Raw genomic sequence first — 22,181 nt, 5'->3', positions numbered from 1 at the left:
ATGAAGGCCTGAACTTCAGAGTTTGGCTGGCACATGCCTCAAGGGCCTGCAGACTGTCAATGCTGACAGTGCCAGAGAGCCCTGGGAGGGCCTTCAGCTGGGCCATGGTCACGCACCCATTCTCAGAGGTTCTCCATGATGCGAGGAAACAAGAGCAGCTCTACCCCAACTCTGTGACTCAGCCCCCTACCTGAAGGGGGTCTGCCTCCTGTACCCATGCTCCAGCTTGCCTTTCCTCCCTCCCTTGGCACAACCACAGAGATGGGCCTCAGGGGACATGGAGCCCACAGGCAAGGGCACCTTCCTAGACGCTGCCCTGAGTCCCATGATCTCTGGGTTGAGGGACTTCCAGTCCTCTGCTTCCTGCAAACCCCAGAAGGACCTGCCCTGGGGATCTGTTCCCAAGCCTAAAGCCACTGTGTGTGAGTGTGTGTCTGGGTATGTGTGCATGTGTGTATGCCACAAGCTGCATAATTAAGAGGAATATTCCTTGGGAGGAGTTTCAATAATCAAGACCAATGCTACAGCAAAACTCCCCCCTCCTCAACCATTTGCTTGTTTGTGAACCAAATTTCTCAAGGCTTACTTCTAGATACAGAGGAAAATCCAGCAAAACTGATGTCAAACCCCATCTCGCTGGAGCCTGGACATGTAAATTAAATGGAGAAACATCAAATATGCCTATTTTAGAGACAGATGCATCTCAAGACTCACTTTTTAAATTTCTTTAGAAAACACACAGAACAGCCATTTATGGAGTAACAACACTGATAAATATGTGATTTTAAAAGATAATTTCTCACACTCAGAACTTCATAAGAAATCCTATATAAACTTGCATTCATTATTTTGGTGCAGGGAACCTGTAATCTCTTATCCCTGTCTACCAAGGATCCCACAGGGAGGGTGGATTGATGCATGCAAAGGTACCCCCAAAAGCTCATGAAGATTTGGGAATTCAAAGATGGGTTTATTTTGGTGCCGTTAAAAAGAATTGAAATCCATGCATAGTCCTTTCATAATACCCATTTTCCATGAACTTTCTTAAGGCCTTTGGTATTTTCCAACCTTGGCTAACTGCCATCTGGCAGGCTTGTGGAAAATTGCCAGCCGCTGAGGCCGACACAGCTCCCCAAAGGTGGGCTGCGGCTCTGGACGCGGCTTCTTCCTCCCAAACGCCCCGGGCCATGACAGAAATGCGTGTGAAAGAAAAGTCCAGTTCAAATCTATCAACAAACAAAAAAACAGCCCTCACGGCGGGGAAGGGGTGCTGTCCCTAACACCGGGGAAAGCCAGCTTTACCTGGGAGTCGATGACGAAGATGAGGGCTCCTGTGCCCCGGAATATCATCTCGTAGTCAAAGGTGGGGTCGAAGAAGTCGATCTGCCCGGGGAAATCCCAAATCTGAAAGTTGACGAAGGAGCTGTTGGAGACGTCCTCCCGGCAGATCTTGTTGGTGCTTTCCAGGAAGAGCGTCTCATTGGGCGACATCTTGTGGAAGACGACTTTCTGAATGGACGACTTGCCGCTCCGCCTCAAGCCCATCAACAGGATCCTGGGCTTCACCTCCGAGCTGAATGGGTCGCTGAAGTCCAGAACTGCAGAAACCACAGAATCAGACGGAGACTGAGCGCCAGGCTCTGGGTGGCTAAGCTGGGCTTTCGCTTCTTCCAGCGGAGGCTGCTCTGCCAGGCTTCACACGTGCGCGGTGTGGTGGCGTCCTCCTGCTCCCAGGGCGCAGCCTTTAGGTGGCGCAGAGCCCAGGAGGAGGCCGCCTGGCCACCTACTCCATGCAGCCGGAGGCAACGCGCCACACCAGGCCGGCTGGGTCTCCGGGATGAGAAGGGCCCAGGGTTCCCGGAGCTGACAGCTGTTGTGTTACCCTCTTCTGGCCATTTGTAATGCTCGGGTTTCAGACCAAGCTCCCTGCTAATGTGCACCCCGGGAAGGCAACAGGGGATGGCTCAAGTATTTAGGTCGCTGTTACCCACGTGGGCAATCTGGATTGAGTTCCAGGCTCCTAGCTTTGGCCTGACCCTTTGGCTGCTTTAGACTTGCGGGGAGTGAACCATCAGATGAAAGATCCATGTTTGTCTCTCTTTGCCTTTCAAATAAATAATTTCTGTTAAGTTTAAGATGTTTATTTTTATACAAAAATTTTTTTTTGAAATCCATGCATCATTTTCTTCAGAATACATATCTTCTACAAACTTTTTGGAGATTCCTTATGTATTCATGGATGCCAATAATTTTTAAAAGATTCATTTGTTTATTTGAAAGGCAGGGAAGAAAGGGAAGAGAGACAGGGGAGGGAAGGAGAGAGAGAAAATGAATGAATCTTCCATCTGTAGGTTCACTCCCCAAATGGTCCCAACGGCTGGGGCTAGGCTAAGCTGATCCTAGGAGCTGGGAGCTTCATTCGAATTTCCCATGTGGGTGACAGGGTGTAAGCACTCGGGTTATCCTCCACTGCTTTCCCACATGCATTGGCATGAGGCAGATAAGAAGTAATGCCCCAATATGAGATGATGGCATCCCAAGTGGTTGCTTACCAACCCACTGTGCCACAGCCCTGGCGTCTGTGGAGCATAACGCAGTACTTAGGTAAGGAGTCTGGCTGCATCCCCCATTTGCAATACTACAATAACAAAATTCTACAGGACAGCTCTACTCTAGTCCCTGGTAACAATCCAATCCTAAAACCCTTGGCCAAGACTCCTAGAGGATTTAAACATTAATAAGTAGCAATGTATAAAAATTGGAAACCCTGTAGGGCTTTCTGTGTTATTAAGGCATACAGGATTAGACACACGATATTCTTTAGTCCTAAGCAAACAGCCTTCCTACTGGACTAAACACGTATGCAACTGACAGAAGTGAAGGAAGTTGAGGGTCAGAAGCTGAAGTCAGTAAGATCCAAGGTAGGGGCCAGGAGGCCTTGGGCAAGATACTAAGCTTTTAAGACTGGGTTTCAAAGTTCTCATGCTATGGAGTGGGTTTCTGTCCTGCAAATGAAGCAATCACTGGGACATGGACACCCAGGTCAGGTGACAGTGTCTGGGCTCCAGGCTTTGTCCTGTTCCTGACTCCAGCCCCCTCTCTCTAGCTGCAGCGGGGGCATGGCTCAAGCAGCTGCATCTCAGTTATCCCATGGGAGACCCAGCTTGAGCCATGCCCGCAGCAGGTGCCTGGGCAATGAGCCAGCAGATGAGGTGCCTTCTCTTGCTTTCTGATTTTCTCTGACTCCCAAATAAATAACATTTTTAAATACAAATCTATAAAAGGGAGCCGATAATGAAAATAAATCTCAGAGTTACTGTGAAAATGAAATCAAAGACCTAAAAGTCAGCAAATGGTGCTGGGTAAACTGGTTTTTCACGTGCAAATAAGTGAAGCAGATCCTTACCTTGTATCATATGTGCCTCAAAGTGACCACATTTCTAAATTTAAGAGCCAAAACTATGAAACTCTTAAAAGGAAACAACTGGACAAAAATCTTGGCAACTGTGAGTTAGGCAACAATTTCTTAGTTCTGACAGCAAAAACAAGTAATCAGATGGGGCGAGGCACCTGATGCAGTGCTTCAGACGCCCCTGGGGACGTCTGTGTCCACTATGCTTCCGCTCAGGCGTCCCTGGGGAAGCAGCAGGGCACGGCTCAGGTACCCGAGTCCCTGTCACCCATCGACAAGCCCAAGATTGGGCTCCCAATTTGGGCCTGGCCCCACTTGAGTTTGATGCAGGTATTTGAGAAGTGAACCAGTAATGGAAATCATCTTCTTCTGTGTGTGTGTGTATATACAGTCTTTAAATAAACACAATTTTAGAAAGAAAAAAGTTGATACATTGGACTTATCAAGATTTTTTAGAGGGCCAGTTTTGTCATGGAATGGGTAAAGCTACAGCCCAGATGGGTGCCAGTTCACATCCAGGCTGCTCAAATTCTGAACAAGCTCCCTGCTGATGGCCAAGGAAAAGCAGAAGATGGCCCAAGTGGACCTGGATGAAGCTCCTAGCTTCAGCCTGACCAGGTTCTGGCTATTGCGGCCATCTGGAAAGTGAATCAACACATGGAGATCTTTCTCCCTCTCTCTACAATGGCCTTAGAAATTAATAAATGATTTTTAAAAATATTTTTTTAAAGAAAATGAAAGTAAAACCTAAAGAATGAGAGAAAACATTACAAATCATATTCTGTGTTAAAGGTCTAGCCTCCTGAATATGTAAAGAATCCTTACAATTCAACAATAAAATAAAATTGAATACAAAGAGGGGGCAGAGGGATCTAAACAGATACTCTCCAAATAAGATACTCCAACAGCCAATAAGCATACAAAAAGAGGCTCTATGTCCTTAGCTGTCAGAGAAATACATATGAGAACTGCAATGAGGTCCATGAGTTCCTTCTAGTCAGCAAGACAACCGACGCAAGGCACAGGATTACCAGCAACAGAGAGCCTTACGCAAGAAACAGAAGCATGAGCTGGCATGTTCAGCTTCAAACACCCCGGGGCAAGAGCCATGGCGTGGCAAATTAAGCTTCCTTCCGCCTGCGGCACCAGCATCCCATATGGGTGCTGGCTCAAGTCCTGGCTGCTCCAGCTGCTGGGAAAGCACTGCAGGATAGCCTAAGTCTTTTGGGCCCTTAGGCCCACTATAGGAGAGCCAGAAGAAACTCCTGGCTCCTGGCTGTGGATCAACTCATCTCCACTCTGATTGTTGTGACCCTTTGGAGGGTGAACCAGCAGATACAAGATCTTTCCCTCTCTGCCTTTCAAATAAAAAAGAAATCTTAAAAAAAAGAAAAAAAAAAAGAAAAAAAAACCTCTCCCTGTCATATACACAGTCCACATGCCCAAAAACTGGGCCTGGGGTACTTCAGAGGCATTGAGCTGTTGTTGTCTACACCGTGTCCATTAGAAGCTGCTGAACAACTGCACAGGGTTTGCCAACAACACTGCCTACAGTCAGTAGGCAGTCAGGGGTGCAAACCCCATCATGCATAGGCCCCCAAGCAGGGAGCCAGGCTATCTGCTGAGGAGCAAGAACACTGGACAAAAAATAAATAAATTATATATATATATATATATATACATATATATATATATATATATATATATATATATATATATATATATATATATATAATGTACAAATGTGGGCCCAGCACGATACAATAGTGGCTAAATCCTCACCTTGCATGTGCCGGGATCTCATATGGGTGCCAGTTAATAACCTGGCTGCTCTACTTCCCATCCAGCTCCCTGCTTGTGGCCTGGGAAGGCAATCCATGACGACCCAAAGCCTTGAGACCCTGTACCCACATGGGAGACCTGAAGGACACTCCTGGCACCTGGCTTTGGATCAGCTCAGCTCTGGCCATTGTGGTCACTTGGGGAGTGAACCAGCAGACAGAAGATCTTTGTCTCTCCTTCTCTGTATATTTGCCTTTCCAATAAAAGAAAAGAAAGAAAAGAACATGTACAAATGATGAATGGAAAAAGAGTATCAAAACCAGTAACCTACTGGATGAGCAGGGCCAGCATGCCAAACCTCCATCCATGAAGCCCAGCCAACCAGGTGGATTGACAGCTGTGTGCCAGAGGGCAAAGGACTGGAGTCCCACCAGAGGAGAACCAAGGTCCAGAAAGGCAGGGGAGACCTCCTCCCTCCCACGGGGATCATATGATAAAGGTTCCTACTGTTAAACTGCACACAGCCACCACAATGAGGTGCAACCTCAAGCCCGCTGGGATGGCTGTAAATCAAAGATGGTAACAAGTGTTCATAAGGAGGTGGCAAACAACTGGAACCTGCTGGTGGGACTGGAAAATGGTGCCGCCAGAAGAGTTTGCAGCTTCCTCCAAAGGTTAAACAGAGCGAACCAGCATACAACTCAGCTATTCCAGTGCTAGGAACACATTTAAAAACGGCAATATGTAGTCAAGTAAACACTTAGCCATAGGTATTTATAGCAGCATTACTTATAATACTCTAAAGGTGCTAACAGCCCAGTGCCCACTAACTCATGGATCGATAAACAGAAGGTGGTCTGTCTACACAATGGTGTAGTATTCAGACATGCAAAGGGAATGAGACACTGATTCATACCGTAACTTGGAAGAACAATGCAAACACCTGGGGCTGGTATGGTGGCACGGTGGGTTTACCGGTCACTTGCAATGCCAGTATCCACGTTAGGAGTGTCAGTTCAAGTCTTACCTATCCATCCCATCTCCCTTCTAGCTTCCTGATAATGCATCTGGGAAGGCAGCACAAACTGGCTCAAGTATCTGGGTCCCTGCTACCCATGTGGGAGACCTGAATGGAGTTCCTTGCTCCTGGCTTCAGCCTGGCCCAGACCTTCCTGTTGCAGCCATTCGGGGAGTGAACCGGTGGACAGATCTCTCTCTCCATTGCTCCATCTTCCTCCTCTCTCTGTCACTCTGTCTTTCACATAAATTAATTTTTAAAAAGTCAAATTATTTTTGAAAAGGTGGAAAACATGCTATGTAAAGAACTCAAATATTAAAATTTACATATTCTACAATCATATTTACATAAAATGTCCAGAATAGATAAATCCATGGAAACAAAAAGTAGATTATAGTTCCAGGGGCTAGAGAGAGGGAAAAATACAGAGTGGTTATTAATTGGTACATAGTTTCCTGGGAATGAAGAAAACATTCTGGGATTAAATAGTGGTCACAACTGAACGCTGAGTATACTTTAAAAGCCCAAATACTGGGGCCAGCATGGTGGATCAACAGGCTAATCTTCCACTTGCGATGCTGGCATCCCATAGAGGTGTCAGTTCTAGTTTCAGCTGTTTCACTTCCCCTCCAATGGATGAAAGATCTCTTTCTCTCTCTGCAAATCTGAATTTCAAAAAAAAATAATCTTTAAAAATATTTTTAAGGGCCTGGCACAGCGGCCTAGTCCTCCAAAATCCTCGCCTTGAATGTGCCTGGATCCCATATGGGTACCAGTTCTAATCCCAGCGGCTCCACTGCCCATCCAGCTCCCTGCCTGAGGCCTGAGAAAGCACTGAGGGCGGGCCAAAGCCTTGGGTTCCTGTACCCACGTGAGAGACCCGGAAGAAGCTCCTGGTTCCTGGCTTTAGATCAGAGCATCACTGCCCATTGTGGTCACTTGGGGAATGAATCAGTGGACAGAAGATCATCCTCTCTGTCTCACCTCCTCTCTGTATATCTCTGTATATCTGACTTACCAATAAAAATAAATATAAATCCTTAAACAAAAATTTTTTAAAATCCTGAATCTATTTTAAAAAATGGCAACACTTCAGTGTGTTTCAATGTTTTTTTTTAAAGTTATTGTACAATTTTGAAAGGATCCATTCATTTTCTTTTTTTTTTTTTTTTTAGATTTATTATTATTGGAAAGCTGGATATACACAGAGGAGGAGAGACAGAGAGGAAGATCTTCCATCCGATGTTTCACTCCCCAAGTGAGCCGCAACGGGCCGGTATGCGCCAATCCGATGCCGGGAACCAGGAACCTCTTCCGGGTCTCCCACACGGGTGCAGGGTCCCAATGCATTGGGCCGTCCTCAACTGCTTTCCCAGGCCACAAGCAGGGAGCTGGATGGGAAGTGGAGCTGCCGGGATTAGAACCGGCGCCCATATGGGATCCTGGGGCGTTCAAGGCGAGGACTTTATCCCCTAGGCCACGCCGCCAGGCCCTAGCCTTTTGTTTTAAAATATGTTTTTATTTAAAAGGCAGAGTTGCAGAGAGAAACATACAGAAAGAGAGAAAGAAAGGAAGAGAAGGAGAGAAAAGAAAGGGAGAAAGAAGGAAAAGAGAAAAAGAAGAAAAAAGGAAGGAAGGAGGAAATAAAGAGAGAAATGAAGGAAGAAAAAAGAGAGGGAGGGTGGGAGAGAAAGAAGAGAGGGAGCAAAAAGAAAGAAAAGAAAAAAGGGGAGGGGAGAGAAGGAGAGGGCAAAGGAGGGTAGGAAGGAAGGAAGGCAGGCAGGCAGGCCAGCCTCTTTCACCCACTGGTTCACTTCCCAGGCTGAAGCCAGAAGACTGACCAGACTGAAGATGGAATGTGTAACTGAAAGGTCGCACTCTGCTTCAGAAGGCAGTGCTGGTGGAAGCCCACACAGAGAAAGGTCTGAAGACAAGCCATAAGCTCACTATGGGACACCCCTTGGGGGAGGAGCTAAAGCTGCACCCCGTGCACTCTACCACACCAGGGCATCTCCACTGGGGAGCTATCAGAGGGCAATGCCCCAGGGACTAACAATGCCCAGCGGAGACTGGAGCATCCACACTTCTGTCCTCAAGCCACTGTGACCTTCCTACCCCCAAACAGCAGGGGCAGCACCACCATCTTCCCTCCAGGCATTTCTTCAAATGCCACATATTTTAGGAACATCAAGATGACAGCAGGGAATGCAGAATCAATAAGGGGAAAGGGTGTATCGTTTCCACCTGAGGAAACACCTAATGAAGGCATCAGAGCACACTTTAATTAAGCATAATTAAAATATTCAGAGGTAAATATGCCATTCACTAAACAAGAACAAATACATAGCAACAGAAGTCACCAAAAAAACTACAATTAAAATATAAAAATATAACGGGGAAGTAATAGACTGGAAAGCAGAATAATGCACAAATGAAGAGGGCAGTAGTGAACTGGCTTGCGCAGCTCTCAGCATGCTGAGAGGACAGAACATGGGAAAGAATGAATAATAGTGAAAGTAACACCAGGAGCAAGACTTAGACACCCCATTATCCTGCCAAAGATGTGCCAAAAGGAGAGGAAACGTACCCTATATGCAGATCCATAAGCCCACACAAGCCTTTCCTAATTAAAGAGAAGACAAAACTCAAAATGGACAAGCCCACTAAATAGGAAGGAGAAAATCTGCACAAAAATTGCAAGCTCATACATGAAAGCAACTACCCACAAAGGAAATCACAAAGGCTTCAGAGTCACACCTGGAGAACAGCACAGTTACCTTCACAGCACTGAAGAAAAGTGTCCTTGAACCTGAGTTTACAGCAATGATGCCAATTTTTAAAAAGATTTATTTATTTTTATTGGAAACTCAGATATACAGAGAAGGAGAGACAGAGAGGAAGATCTTCCATCCATTGATTCACTCCCCAAGTGGCCGCAATGGCTGGAGCTGAGCCGATCCGAAGCCGGGGACCTCTTCCAGGTCTCACACATGGATGCAGGGTCCCAACCAAGGATTTGGGCCGCCCTCGACTGCTTTCCCAGGCCACAAGCAGGAAACTGGATGGGAAGTGGGGCTGCCGGGATTAGAACTGGAGCCTATATGGGATCCCAGCACATACAAGGCAAGGACTTTAGTCACTAGCCTACCGCACCCAACCCAGTAATGCCATTTTCGCAAAGGTAAAAATGAAATAAAGATGTTCCAGATATCCAGGGACTCAGAAAACTTATTGTTCATTTATTCCCTTAGAAAAAGTGCTCAAGGATGTACTCAGTGAGGGGCGGGGGGGGGGGGCGGAGAGAGGAAGAAACACACACTTAGAATGTGTGGCACCATCCAAGAAACACCAACAAGAAATTTTAGCTAAATCTCACTTGCAGAGCAAGAGTTTGGTGCACTTGTTAGCACTGTCTGGGATGCCAACATCTCGTATTGGAGTGCCTGGTTCTGGTCTAGGCTGCTACTCCACTTCCTCTCCAGGTTCATACTAGTGCATATCCCAGTAGGCAAAAGATGCCCCAAAGATTTGGTTCTCTTGACACACACATACAAGGCAGGTTCGGATAGATTTTCAGCCCTTGCCGTTGGCATGGCCCAGCCCTGGCTGTCATGGACACTTGGGGAATGAATCAAAGGAGAGAAGACCATGCTTTCTGTCTCTCAGCCTCTCCAATAATTAAGTCAATATAGAGATCTAAGTTTCTTGAGTTAAAATCAGAAATTACAACAAGACAATGTAGGACTGGGAGGTTGATAAAGGAGAAATAGATTTTAAATTGCTAGAGTTTGGGGACTGCAGTTGTGGAATAGCAAGTTAAGTCACCACTCACAATGCCAGAACCCCATCTGGGCACCAGTTCAAGCTCTGGCTGCTCCACCTCTGAGCTAGCTCTCTGTTAACAGCCCAAGAGAAGCAGTGGAAGATGGCCCCAAGTGCTTGGACCCTGACACGCACGTGGGAGACCCAGATGAAACTCCTGGCTTCAGTTTAGCTCAGCCCAGTCACTATGGCCTTTGGGGAGTAAACCAGCAAGTGGGAAGATGCGCCCCCCCATATGTTTGCATTTCAAATAAATCTTAAATAAAATAAAAATGCTGCAGTTCCTGCTAGAGAAAAAAACACAGCTAAGTAAAAATTTGTGTGTGTTTAAGATAAGCATTTTACCTTAGCAGAGAATACAAATAAGTACAAAAACCTCATTAGAGAAGGATCCATGAGTTCAAAGCAAACAGCAAGGATCTAGGTAGGAGAGGGATACAATAGGTAATTAAAATCAGTTTTGAAAGTAAAGGAAAAAAGTTGTAATGTCTAGACAGTCATAAGAACACAAGAATGGCAAGATTAAGAGACCACAATTAACACCCTGTTTCACATTTCAATTCACCAAGTACACGCCTTTAAGTTAAATTCCCAAGATGAATAACTTCCCTGAAAACCTCTGATATTTCCTTGACTTCCTACAGCAAACATATCAGTTTCAAAATATTAAATATGCTTTAAATTTTGATTTCCCATGGATGCAACAAATACATTTGTTCAGTGCCCAAGACAGTTGCTGGGTGACTACTGACAAAACAAAAACAAAAACAAAAACAAATAAAATGTAACTCCTATCTTGGAAGAAGCTTAAAATCAAGTCTAAACGGCACAGTGTCAGCATAAAGATAAGCAAATGGATTATCCAAACAGATCAGGAAGTCCAGAAATAAGCTTACACATACACAGACAACTGACTTCCAATGCCAAGGGTAACTTTCACCAACTGGTTCTCAAACAACTGGACAACTCACACCAAAAGAAATCAATTTCAAACGAAACCTTACACCATATATAAAAGGTAACACAAAATAGATCACAGGCCTAACTATAAAACCAAAATCTATGAAACTCCTACAAGAAAGCATTTAAGGAGACAGGCATTTGTCCTAGACGTTAGGATACCAGTCATTCTGCCCGCGTCCCATCTTGGAGCGCATGGACTGGAGTTCTGGCCCTGGCTGTCACCCACGTGGTGGACGAGTCCCAGCCCTTCCTACTGCTGGCCACTGTAGGCTTTGGGGCAGTGAGTCCGCAGATGAGTGCTCAGTCTTTTCCCTGTTTCTCTGCCTTGTAAATAAACAAAAACATTAGTAAATTAAAAAAAATACATTTATGAACCTGGGTTGGATAAAAATCTCTTCAGAATAGCACTTTCCCCAAAGCTTCACAAAATTTGATTTTATAAAACTTCTACTCTTCAAATAAAACTATTAAAACAGTAAAAGCCAAGGTACAGATTGGGAGAAAATATTTTCAAATAATAAATCTAACAAGACTTGTATCCAGAATCTGTAAAGAACTCGCAAAAGTCATTAGTAAGGCAAGAAACAGCCCAATTTTAAAACAGGAAGGGACAAAAAATTTGAATAAACGGCCAAAGAAGATTCCTGGTAGGTAAAATGCACACTGAAAGATGTAACACATCAGCAGTCATCAAGAAACTGCAATTCAAAATCACAATGAGATATTACTGCATACCTCACAGACAGTAACACAGGTTAGCTGAGATGTGGCTATACCAGGACTCTCACACATTGCTGGTAAAAACGTGAAATGGAATGACTATTCTGCAAAACAATTTGTTGGATTCTTTTTTTTTTAAGATTTATTTATTTTTATTGGAAAGGCAGATATACAGAGGAGGAGAGACAGAGAGGAAGATCTTCCATCCACTGATTCACTCCCCAGGTGACCACAACGGCTGGTGCTGAGCCGATTTGAATCCAGGAGTCAGGAACTTCCTCCAGGTCTCCCACGCGGGTGCAGGGTTCCAAGGGTTCCAAAGCCTTTTTTTTTTTTCCCCTCGACTGCTTTCCCAGGCCACAGGCAGGAAGCTGGATGCGAAGCAGGGCTACCGGGATTAGAACCAGCGCCCACATGGGATCCCGGCATGTTCAAGGCAAGGACTTTAACCGTTATGCCATTGTGCTGGGCTCAATTTGGTGGATTTTGAAGAAGGTGAGCACAACCTATCATATTATCCAAGCGGTTCCACTGCTATTTAACTTTAATTAATTAATTAACTAGAGAGAGGGACAGAAAAGAGAGGGAGAGATGGAGAGAAATCTTACATCTGACAGTTCACCTTCCAAATGGCCACAACAGCCAAGGCTAGGTCAGAACAAACCAGGGAGTCAGGAAGTCAGGACCCCAAGTACTTGGGTCATCACCCAGTACCTTCCTGGGTACGTTAGCAGGACCCTGGATCAGAAGTGAAACAACTGAGACTGGAATTGGGGCTCCTAGATGAGAGGTGGGCATCCCAAGTGGCCGCTTTATCCATTGCCCCACAACGTCCACCAAGCTGTTTATTCAAAAGAAATGACAGCAGGCTCAACTGACTAACCCCTCAGACTGCAAGTGCTGGCATTCCCCTCGGGCATGAGTTCCCTTGGAGTCTCCCACATGGTGCAGGGCCCAAAGGCTTTGAGCCATCCTCCGCTGTTTTTCCAGGCCATTAGCAGGAAGTTGGATCAGGAGTAGAGTGGCCGTGACTCAAACCTGGATCCATATGAAATGCCGGTGCTACAGGGTGGCTTTACTTGCTGTGTCACAGCGCAGGGCTCCTCACTTTTGTCATTTCTACACACTTGTCCTTCTCAATGAGGGGGTCCAAGTGCATTCTACACCTGATGATTGTCCAGGAAGAAACCAGCCCAAGGCCACACAGCTGGAGGTGAGGTGCTCAGCCAGGGCCTTGGCCACCAATCAGCTCTGTCTCCTTGTCACAGAAAACAAAAACAATGGTTTACTGTGCAGATCCTGTGAACTGCAACTTACACAGGAAGGAGGAGCCTCACATATCCCAGATTTGTGATCTGCAAACCAGAGCACATCAGTCACTGAAAATCTCCCAGCGGCTGTTAGTCAACAATGGAGGATGTTCAAGAGGAACAAACTAATCCAGTTTTACCTATAGAAAGAATCAGGACTGCTTAGGGACACTCCTTTAGGCTTGGTGACATGTTTGCGTGCTGGCTCATAACACAAGTATGCTCTTCCCTGGAGATCACCAATGTGGGCCAGACACAGCTTCCCCTATAGCAGAAAGGGGCAACAAGCCCAGTCTTCCTTCTACTCCTCTCTACCCTTCCCAAGAGCCTCCGCTCAAGGAGTCAATCCTGGGTAGCTTACTCCATACAGCATCAAGACTTTTAATCTAAAGGTTCTCCTGGGTTCAAGTCCCACTTCCTGTCCACATGCCAGAAGAGAAATCCCATAAAGTGTGGCTATTATGCCCCAAAGGCTTCCCCTCCACAGTGGGTGCAGAAGGGGCAAGGAGCGTATATGGCAAAGAAAGTCCTCCCGGGGCGGAATGGCCTCTGCGCATGACACTGCCTGCTGTGCAGGCTGGAGAGCAGCAGAGGGAGAACAGCGGCTCCGAGAGAGGCCATCACAGCACATGAACCCAGAAACCAGCTTCTGCAGGGCTCCAGGAGCACTTTTTTTTTTAAATTACAACTTACTTATCTTTATTGTCAAGGCAGATTTAGACAGGAGAGACAGTGAGAAAGATCTTCCATCTGCTGATTCATTCTCCAAATGGCTGCAACAACCGGAGCTGGGCTGATAGAAAGCCAGGAGGAGCTTCTTCTGGGTCTCCCATGTGAATGCAGGGTCCCAAGACTTTAGGCCAACCTCCACAGCTTCCCCAGGACAAAAGTACGGAGCTGAAAGGGACGTGGAACAGCCAAAATATGAACCAGCACCCACATGGAATGCCACGCTTGGAGGTAGAGGTTTTGCCAGGTGGTGAGCCATCGCAGCAGCCCAGGAATGTCCTTTAAAGGGTCCAGGGGCTGCAGGAAGCTGCCGAAGGAAGGGAGGTCCTGAGGGTGGTTTGTTCTCATTTCCTAGAAGGGCTGCTGCGTGAGACAGGGTTGTGCACCAGGTGCATGGAGACACAGAGTTCACCATCCTCAGCAAAGAGAGGGGAACAAGAGCGGGGACAGCCACAATGCCTGGCAAAGGCAGGGCACAGATGGGATCTGGAGGTGAGGGAGGACACACCGATGGCACCATGGGGCCCGCACCAGATTCTGCTTCCTCCCGTCACCCTCTCCTCAGGCCACTGCAGCCTCTCAGGGCCCTGGCCCGCTGCTCCTCTCCGGCCAGGAAGCCTTCCTCCCAGCTGCAGTGCCCACTCCTCTGACCTACACCACGTCCTCCTACTCCCTGAGCCAGCACTCCGTGTGACTTTTTAATAGTCCTTGTCACGCTACAACAATCGCTTCATTTTTTGTATTTGTCTTCTAGCTCACTTACTTGCTTATTGTGTCTCCCAAAGACACAGGGCTGAAATTACTTTGAATAAATTGGTTGGTCAGGAAGAAACAGGCTAGCTCACAAGTGAGATCTGGGAAATGTGGCTTTCACCCCAGAAGCTGTGGGTCAACCACTAAGGATATATATTTTTAAATATTTACTTATTTGAAAGGCAGACTTACAGGGGGAAGGAGACAGACAAATTCTTTTATCTGTGGGTTCATGCCCCAAAGGCTGCAACAGTCAGAGCTAGACATACCTGGAGCTGGGAGCTAGGAGCTTGTGCTCATATAGGTCAGGGGCACAAGCATCTGCACTATCTTCCACTGCTTTCCCTGGGGCATTAACAGGGAGCTTAGGTAGGAAATGGAGCAGCTGGGACTTGAGCTGGCACTTACATGGATGCCAGCACTGCAGGGGGTGGCTTTACCCACACATTAGCCCAGGGGGCCCGCCAGGTGGCTGTTCTAGAACACACAGGAGTGACAAGGCATGAACTGAGGCCCCGGCAGAAGGAGCAGACTACAGAGTCCCAAACTGGTGGCCTGCTGCCCGTGGCGGACAGGGAAGAAAGACTTTTTGGCATGGCATCCAGTTCAGCAAGCCAGTCCAGGGGGAGGGACTTTTGGAGCATGAGGTGCCTGTTAAAGGACAGTCCCAGGACGAGGGGTGCTGGGACTCAGAAGGGAAGGAGAAGGTGAGCACACTGGGAGCTCAACCTGGGCCCCCCAACTGGCAGCAGGGATCCAAGTCTTTGAGCCACCACTTGCTGCCCCTCCCAGGATGTGCAGCAGCAGGGCCAGGGGTGAACCAAGCCACTCTGAGAGGGGACGTGGATGGCACAGGTGATGGCTTAATGCTGTGCCATTTTCTTTTAGTCTAAAATTTGAACCCATTGGCCTATGTACTGCAAAGTATAAAATAATACAAAAGCACCCTTCTGCAAACAGCATGTAACTTAACAAAATTGCTAAAAACAAAAAAAGGCAGCGCTTACCACAATAAACATTTAATAGAAATTAGTTGGTTGGGAAGATTTAGTGAAAGTGAGTAGAATTTACAGCCAAATTAAACCAAAGCTTAAAAAAACACAAAAACACCTCTCCCTCCTATCTGTGGACCTCAGCACCCAAAAACTGAGTAACAAGAGGTCGGCTTAATGCCTAGGTAAGGTTTATTTACCTAGGGACACTGAACAGCCAGCACCCATTTTCCATTTGGCCTAGTTAGTACTCCCCACTCAGCCAGCAGTGGAGCCAGGCTGCAAAAGACCCAAGAACCCCCTCCTCCACCACCACCACCACCACCAAGGAAATGCCCAAAAGAGCCGAAGGGGGAAGGGTGGAGTGGGGGTGGGGGGGTCACCTAATTGGCCATTATCAGTCTTTAACACCTGCAGGCTAACCACTTAATCCAGAATTATCCAGTCACCTGCAGAGCCCTGTCAAAACCAACAGGCCATGTAAATAGAGGGGGAAGGGAGGGAGAGGTGGATTAGCACCAGCCAGTGCTTGGCTGCCTGGGGACCAACCAGACCTGGCCGACCTGTGGGCAGGGAATACTTAACAACAAACAAGGAACCGGAAATCAGGAAAAATAGGAGTTGAAGGCCACTGTGTCCTTCCTCACACAGCTTCTAGCTGGCAGGGCCAGCTGGGGAAATGAGCCACCCTGTGAAATGGACCTCATAAATTCTGGCGCATTACACAGTTCAGGATACCTTGGAGCAGGTCTCAAACAGGAAAAGTAAAGCACAAAGACTGGATGACAGAATCGGGATGTCGAAGTGGCAGAATGACAGCCAATGGATTGCTGGTAACACTTCCAGGCTAGTGGCCAGCTCTGCGACTTATAAGGTGTGACCCAGTATGTCTCCCCTAGCTCTTTTCCTATTCATGTCTATGCATTTGCATGTGTGGCGTACACACACACACACACACACACACTTTCCTTTCTTTTTTTTCCAGCCTCCAGCCTAGGCAACGAAAGGGTCTTCTGTGGAATGCGCCTGCAGTGAGAGGCTCACACAGGCGGTAAGGGAAAGTGGGAACTTCTTTGCTATCAGTATTCTGTGGGGTCAACAATGGACTAAGATTTCACATACTTTTGGTTTTAGGAAGGAGCCTGCATGCAACATTATCAATGGCCCCTTTACATTTCTGGAGCCTGGGCTGATGGATGGAACTATGTAAACATTCAAGACCCAGGAGTTCCACAGGAAATTCCAACCCAAGTCGGAATGAACTACACCAATAATAGAAGAATATGCAAAACCCATGAAAAGCAACTGTTCTTTACTACTTAGAATTATATGCAAACAACATATATTTGCAAAAGGCATAAAGGTGTTGGAAGGTGAATTTCTACTTATGTGCAAACAGCAAATCTTTCTCTACGAAATGCGCTCCAAGCACACGGGTAGGTAACTAAGAAATATGACACCAGGCTTGGCAGTGTGGCCTAGTGGCTAAGGTCCTCGCCTTGATCCCATATGGCTGCTGGTTCTAATCCCGGCAGCTCCACTTCCTCTCTATCTCTCCTCCTCTCAGTATATCTGACTTTGTAATAAAAATGAAATAAATCTTTAAAAAAAAAAAAAAGAAATATGACACCATACATTCATATTTCCTCAATGGATGTGTTGAGTCACATTTCTAGTGTGCCTCAGCTTAACAACACTCCTGCAGGCAGAAAGAAGTGTTCATAGACTTTTTTCATCAATTGCTTTCACAGTAAACTCAGGTTGGTTTTACAGCGTCATCTATTTCACAGAGAAATGGAGCTAGAGTCCTTCTGCCTCAGGGTCTGCAAGAGGAAACCCTATCTAGTAGACCCAGGGAAAGCCAGCGATGTGCAGGCTCTCAGTCACAGGTTCTGTCGGAGCGAGATTCAAAGGAGTGAGATAGGAAAAGGATGTGGAAAGAATAGAGGAGCTAGGGAAGAAAAAGGACGAAGAGAGGCAGCTCTAGGAGGAAGTGAATTTGTCAACCACCGTGATGGGAGGCGGCCAGGAGGAAGCGGGAGGTGAACTCAGGGGCACACAGTCCACGCTGAAGACAAAGATGGTCCTTCACACTTGGAGCCAGGCTCACATCTAGGACTCCAGAACTCATTGCCTCGACCTTTATTTTTCATCACATTGCTACGTGTTCTTCTATTAAAATGGGAAAGATTGCTAGTAGTAGAGAACCAAGACCCTACTAAATATGAATCACTAAAATAAGTTTACAAAACATCTGCCATGGGTTAAGCCAATGCCTATAGTGCCATCAGCATCCCATACGGGTACTGGTTTGAGTCCCCGGTGCTCCACTTCTGATTTTGCTCCCAGCTAAGACATCCAGGAAATCAGCATGAGAGGGCCCAAGTATTTGAACCCTTACATCCACCTGGGAGACCTGCGTGGAGCCAGTGGGTGAGGCCATCTGGGGCCTGAACCAGTGAATGGAATTCATCTCTCTGTGCCTTTCAAATAAATAAGATTTTAAAAATCCTTTTAAAAATGCTCTCTAAATACAGGCACATGAGGACATTTTTTTAAACTACTCTGCAGTTTCAGTTACTCTTCAATATCAGTAATTCCCAGGGTTAGAGGAGGATCCAGGAGAGTAGCTATGGCCAGGCCTATGTTCAGCACCAGCATTTCAAGGTTTCCACACACTTGTGCCTCATAATGAGGTCACAGATAATTCGCCTGGCGGCTGAACAAGAGATCTCTACTGATTTTCAAGGAATAATGAGAAGATAAAGCCACTCTTCACTTAAACACTGATTTAAGAAAGCCAGCTGCCAGAAGTGACTAGTAGAAGGGAAGTGTTGGGCCACCACATCTACAGCCCCTGGGAAAGTGCCACCTGCTGACCTCTGCCTATTCCCAAGCCATGTTTCCCTTGGGATGTGTCCAAACGGGATTTTGGGGGAAAAAATAACCAATGCTACTTTGAATAAATATCATCTTTTCATTGCTTTCTTCTTTGTTATTAGTTTTAAAGCACAACAATTCAATGAAGAGTCAAAGTCCATGTGTCCAAAAATAATCATTACTCATGGTATGATTGTTTTTGATGGCTTCCCCATGGCCACCCCTCTGGAGCTTGGGGGTTGAAGGGGAGACACCACATTTGTGATTAACTGCCATGAAAACAGGATCTAAGGGGCCCAAATCTGCAAGAGAACTGAAGTGCCTAAGAACACTCCTGCTATTCATGAATAAATAAAATATGGAGTGTAAGCCAGAGGACTGCAATTTAAGTCTCACCTTAGCTGCACTGTTTTCCAACTTGGCACAAAGTGGCAGAGCTTACATGGTGCTCATTATAAAAGTAACAGCAGAGGTTCCCACATGCATCCTGCAGAGTGAAGGACATGGGAGCAGTCTCCCTCCTCTTCGGTGTACATCCTGTTGCTCAGCTCCTGCCTGGCTTAGCTGGTGATGTCAGCCAGACCCGCATCCTGGCCCGCATGTATCAGCCAGGCTAGATTCTGGACCCTCAAGTCCATCAGGATGGAGAATGGAGGTAGCCTTCATGACACAAAACACTTGCTCTTCCTCAAAGTGCTCCACATTCAACTTTTCTTACAAGTCTTTTTGTCTAACCCAACACAGTAGCCTAGTGGCCAAATGCTTGCCTTAAACGCGACGGGATCCCATATGGACACCAGTTTGTGTCCCAGAGGCCCCACTTCCCATCCAGCTCTCTGCTTGTGGCCTGGGAAAGCAGTCAAGGATGATTCAAAGGCTTGGGACCCTGTACCCACATGGGAGACCTAGAAAAAGCTCCTAGCTCCTGGCTTCAGATCAGCTCGGCTATGGCCAGCCATTATGGCTACTTGGGGAGTGAACCAGCAGATGGAAGATATTTCTCTCTGCCTCTTCTCTCTGTGAATTTGCCTTTCCAATAAAAAAGAAAATAAATCTTTTTTAAAAAAAAAACCCAAGTCTTTTGTTGCCTTCCATTTCTTGCATGTTTGAGTCAGTAAGTAAATTAGACCAAATATCAAACAAGACTTGGGGGCAGCAATTGCAAAGGCTTTCTGAAGGACACAAAAACTGAAGGTGCAACTGCGACAAGCCCACCGTCCTGCAGACCCTATCAGTTGGCATTACTGTCCTTTCTGGAATTGCTGGCTGAAGGCCATGGTGCCCCCACAAAAAGTCCGTGTTCTTAGTGAGTCTGCTCCTAAGCCCCTCACTCCAAGCCAGGGAAGCCTAAGTATATCACACCGGCTGCGGGTCTCCAGGGAGCACCCCACTGACCCACGGCAGGCCCAGGCAGTGCCAGGCCAGGCCCAAGCAGAGTTCAGGGTCTTGCAGGCAGTGAGTCTGAATGTGCTGCTCTTCTGAGTGCGCAAACATACTCCAACCTTTTATAGGCAGATTCCAGGCTGATCCCAACAAGGCAAAGGGAAGGATTTTATTACTGAAGTCATCAAAAGCATCGGTTACAGGCGGGTCTGGCTGTGAGTTAGCAGCAGAGGGGAGCCTGCAAGTCTGGCCTGCAAGTCTGAGTTCTTTGTCCAGGAAATCCCACCCCTCTGCCAGGGCTTTCATTTCCCTGCAATTTTCACTCCCCAAATCAGAAAAGTGCCCCATCAAAGAACTGCAGAACAAACAGGTTTTCCTATCAGACTACCAGGCTACTCCACCCACGTTTGGTCCACTCTCCCATCACTCCCCACCCCATTTTTTTTATTTTGTTTTTTGCTGTTTTTACAAAGAGGATCTCCCCTGTACTCTATTCTCAAATGCCTTGTAAATACATCCCCAGCCCGCATCTGGGGGGGGGGGATCTCCACGGAGCTGGGAAGGAGCTAACCAACGCCATCTGAATAATAATGAAGAGACCCAACACAATTTAATTACGGAAGGTAGCCCTAGAGACGCCAACAAAAAGGTTGAAACTTTTCAGCTACAAAAATGTGGCCAGGTGCTCCACTGTGGGACCAATTACAGCATTGCAAAGGGGCAAGTGCACAGGTGCCTGCTACAGGAAAAGCAACCCGGAAACTAACAGAAAGGCTCCCGGGAGGGAGGGAGGACCACTACAGAAGAGAGGGCTCCAACCTCAAGGCTTAATGGTTCCCTCTCTGCTCCACTGGGAAGTCCTGAACACCGGCCTCAGGAGAAGGCGCTGCACAGGGAATTTCAAGTAAGTTCATTAAACTCCCTCCAAAGAAGTTCTTTAAAATCAAGTCACAAAGATACTTTCATCCCTGACGCGATGTCTCACCAATGGCAAACATTCAAATAGTTGATTTCATCTCCAAGATGCAAGACCCTTCACAGAAAATACGCGCTTAGGCAGTAGTAGCATTCTACCGCCCTTTCCAAGTGACCCTACCAGAAAAGACCATTTGCTAGCTTTTGAGGAAATTCCAAAAGTTCAATCTTTCGGGAATCCTCAAATACTCTCAAGTTTCTCAAGCGTAAAAAAAAAGAAAAGAAAAGAAAAAAATACAGAAAGCTCCTCCCCCGCCCCACGCCCCAGGTCCTAAACATGGCTAAAACCCGCTTTTTGAACAGGGAACAAGAGTTTGCAGACTGGCAACTAATTCCCCGCCCTGCGCTCACTCCTGGGCCAGGCACTGCCAAGCCCAGGTGGTGACACCGAGCGCCGATAAGGCGTCCCAACAACCGGATTTGCCTGGATCCAGGGAAACCCGCGGCCGCTTGCCGACTCCCCCTGCATCACCCCTCCCCGCCCCTACCTGGGCAGCTCCAGGACTCCTTCCGCGGCGACGCGGGGCAAGACTGACACCCGCAGCTGCCGACGACCCTGCCAGTCACGCTGCAGCCGACTGCCTTTTTTTAGCCAAGACATCTGACCCCTGCCTGCTTCAACGGCGGTGTTCAGCGAGCGCTCCCAGGGCGCGCCGGCGATCCCCTGCCCTGCACAGCCCCCAAGACCTCTCCGAGAACCCGGGAGGCGCCGGCCCTGCAAGGGGCCAGGGAGCGCACGTTCCGCCTTCCCCGTCTCCCTCGCCCCCGAAGCCGGCCCCCCCAGCGCCAAGGGTCCCCACCTCTTACGGCCGGAGGTCGCTCCTCCAGCGCCCTTCCCCACCTCCACCCCAACTCCACTCCCTGGAGCCCCTTCAAGTCGGCGGCCCGCGCGCCGGGCCGGCCCAGGGGCGGGAAGATACCGAGGGGCGGGAAGGGGCGCGAGCTGAGGAGGCGCGGGGCCCGGAGCAGGGGCTGGGGGCTCACCTCCTTCCTCCGTCCCGCTGTCCGGGTCGGCGTCCGAGGACTCGGGCCCGTCCCCGTAGTCCGCTAGCCCCACCAGCTCATCCTCCTCCTCGTCGTCGTCGTCTCCGTCCTGCGGCTGAGACTTGGCCAGCACCTGGCTCATAGCGCCCACCGGCCGGCCCGCCCAGGGGCGGCGGGGGTCCCGGATGGGGGTGGGCCTGGGGGTGCGTGAGGCGGAGAGCCGCAAGTCTCCACGCCGGCCAGCCGGTCGCCCGCAAGCGATTCCTGAATCGGGGTTTTGTGTGGCGCTCGGCGGGGGCCGTGCGTCCCCCGCGGCGGGCGGCGCCCAGGTCCCGGTCCCGCGGTTCCCAGCGCGCCGAGCCCCCTCCCCCGCCCCGCCCGGCGGCGGAGGAGTCAACCGGAGCGCGGCAGTTCCTCCCCGAGGAGGGAGAGGGAGACTGCGTGACCCGAGTCACCTG

The 22,181-nt window shown here is 48.0% G+C and overlaps 1 protein-coding gene across 1 annotated transcript in view; it reads right to left on the bottom strand.

Moving 5' to 3' along the window:
* The window catches only part of RRAGD (Ras related GTP binding D), a 41,637-nt gene extending 19,696 nt beyond the window's left edge, over window positions 1-21,941 (bottom strand). Inside the window, exons 1-2 of the mRNA XM_004580385.4 lie at window positions 21,724-21,941; window positions 1,303-1,598 (exon numbers count right to left, since the gene is read on the bottom strand). Coding sequence (XP_004580442.2) covers window positions 1,303-1,598; window positions 21,724-21,865 — 438 coding nt within the window. The 5' untranslated portion in view covers window positions 21,866-21,941. The remainder of the gene's footprint in view (window positions 1-1,302; window positions 1,599-21,723) is intronic.
* Between the last annotated feature and the right edge of the window lie 240 nt (window positions 21,942-22,181).

The sequence above is a fragment of the Ochotona princeps genome, chromosome 1, assembly GCF_030435755.1.
Source record: "Ochotona princeps isolate mOchPri1 chromosome 1, mOchPri1.hap1, whole genome shotgun sequence".
Taxonomy (NCBI): Eukaryota; Metazoa; Chordata; class Mammalia; order Lagomorpha; family Ochotonidae; genus Ochotona; species Ochotona princeps.
Note: the sequence above shows the minus strand (reverse complement) of the source record. Positions and strands in the feature narration are given on the sequence as shown.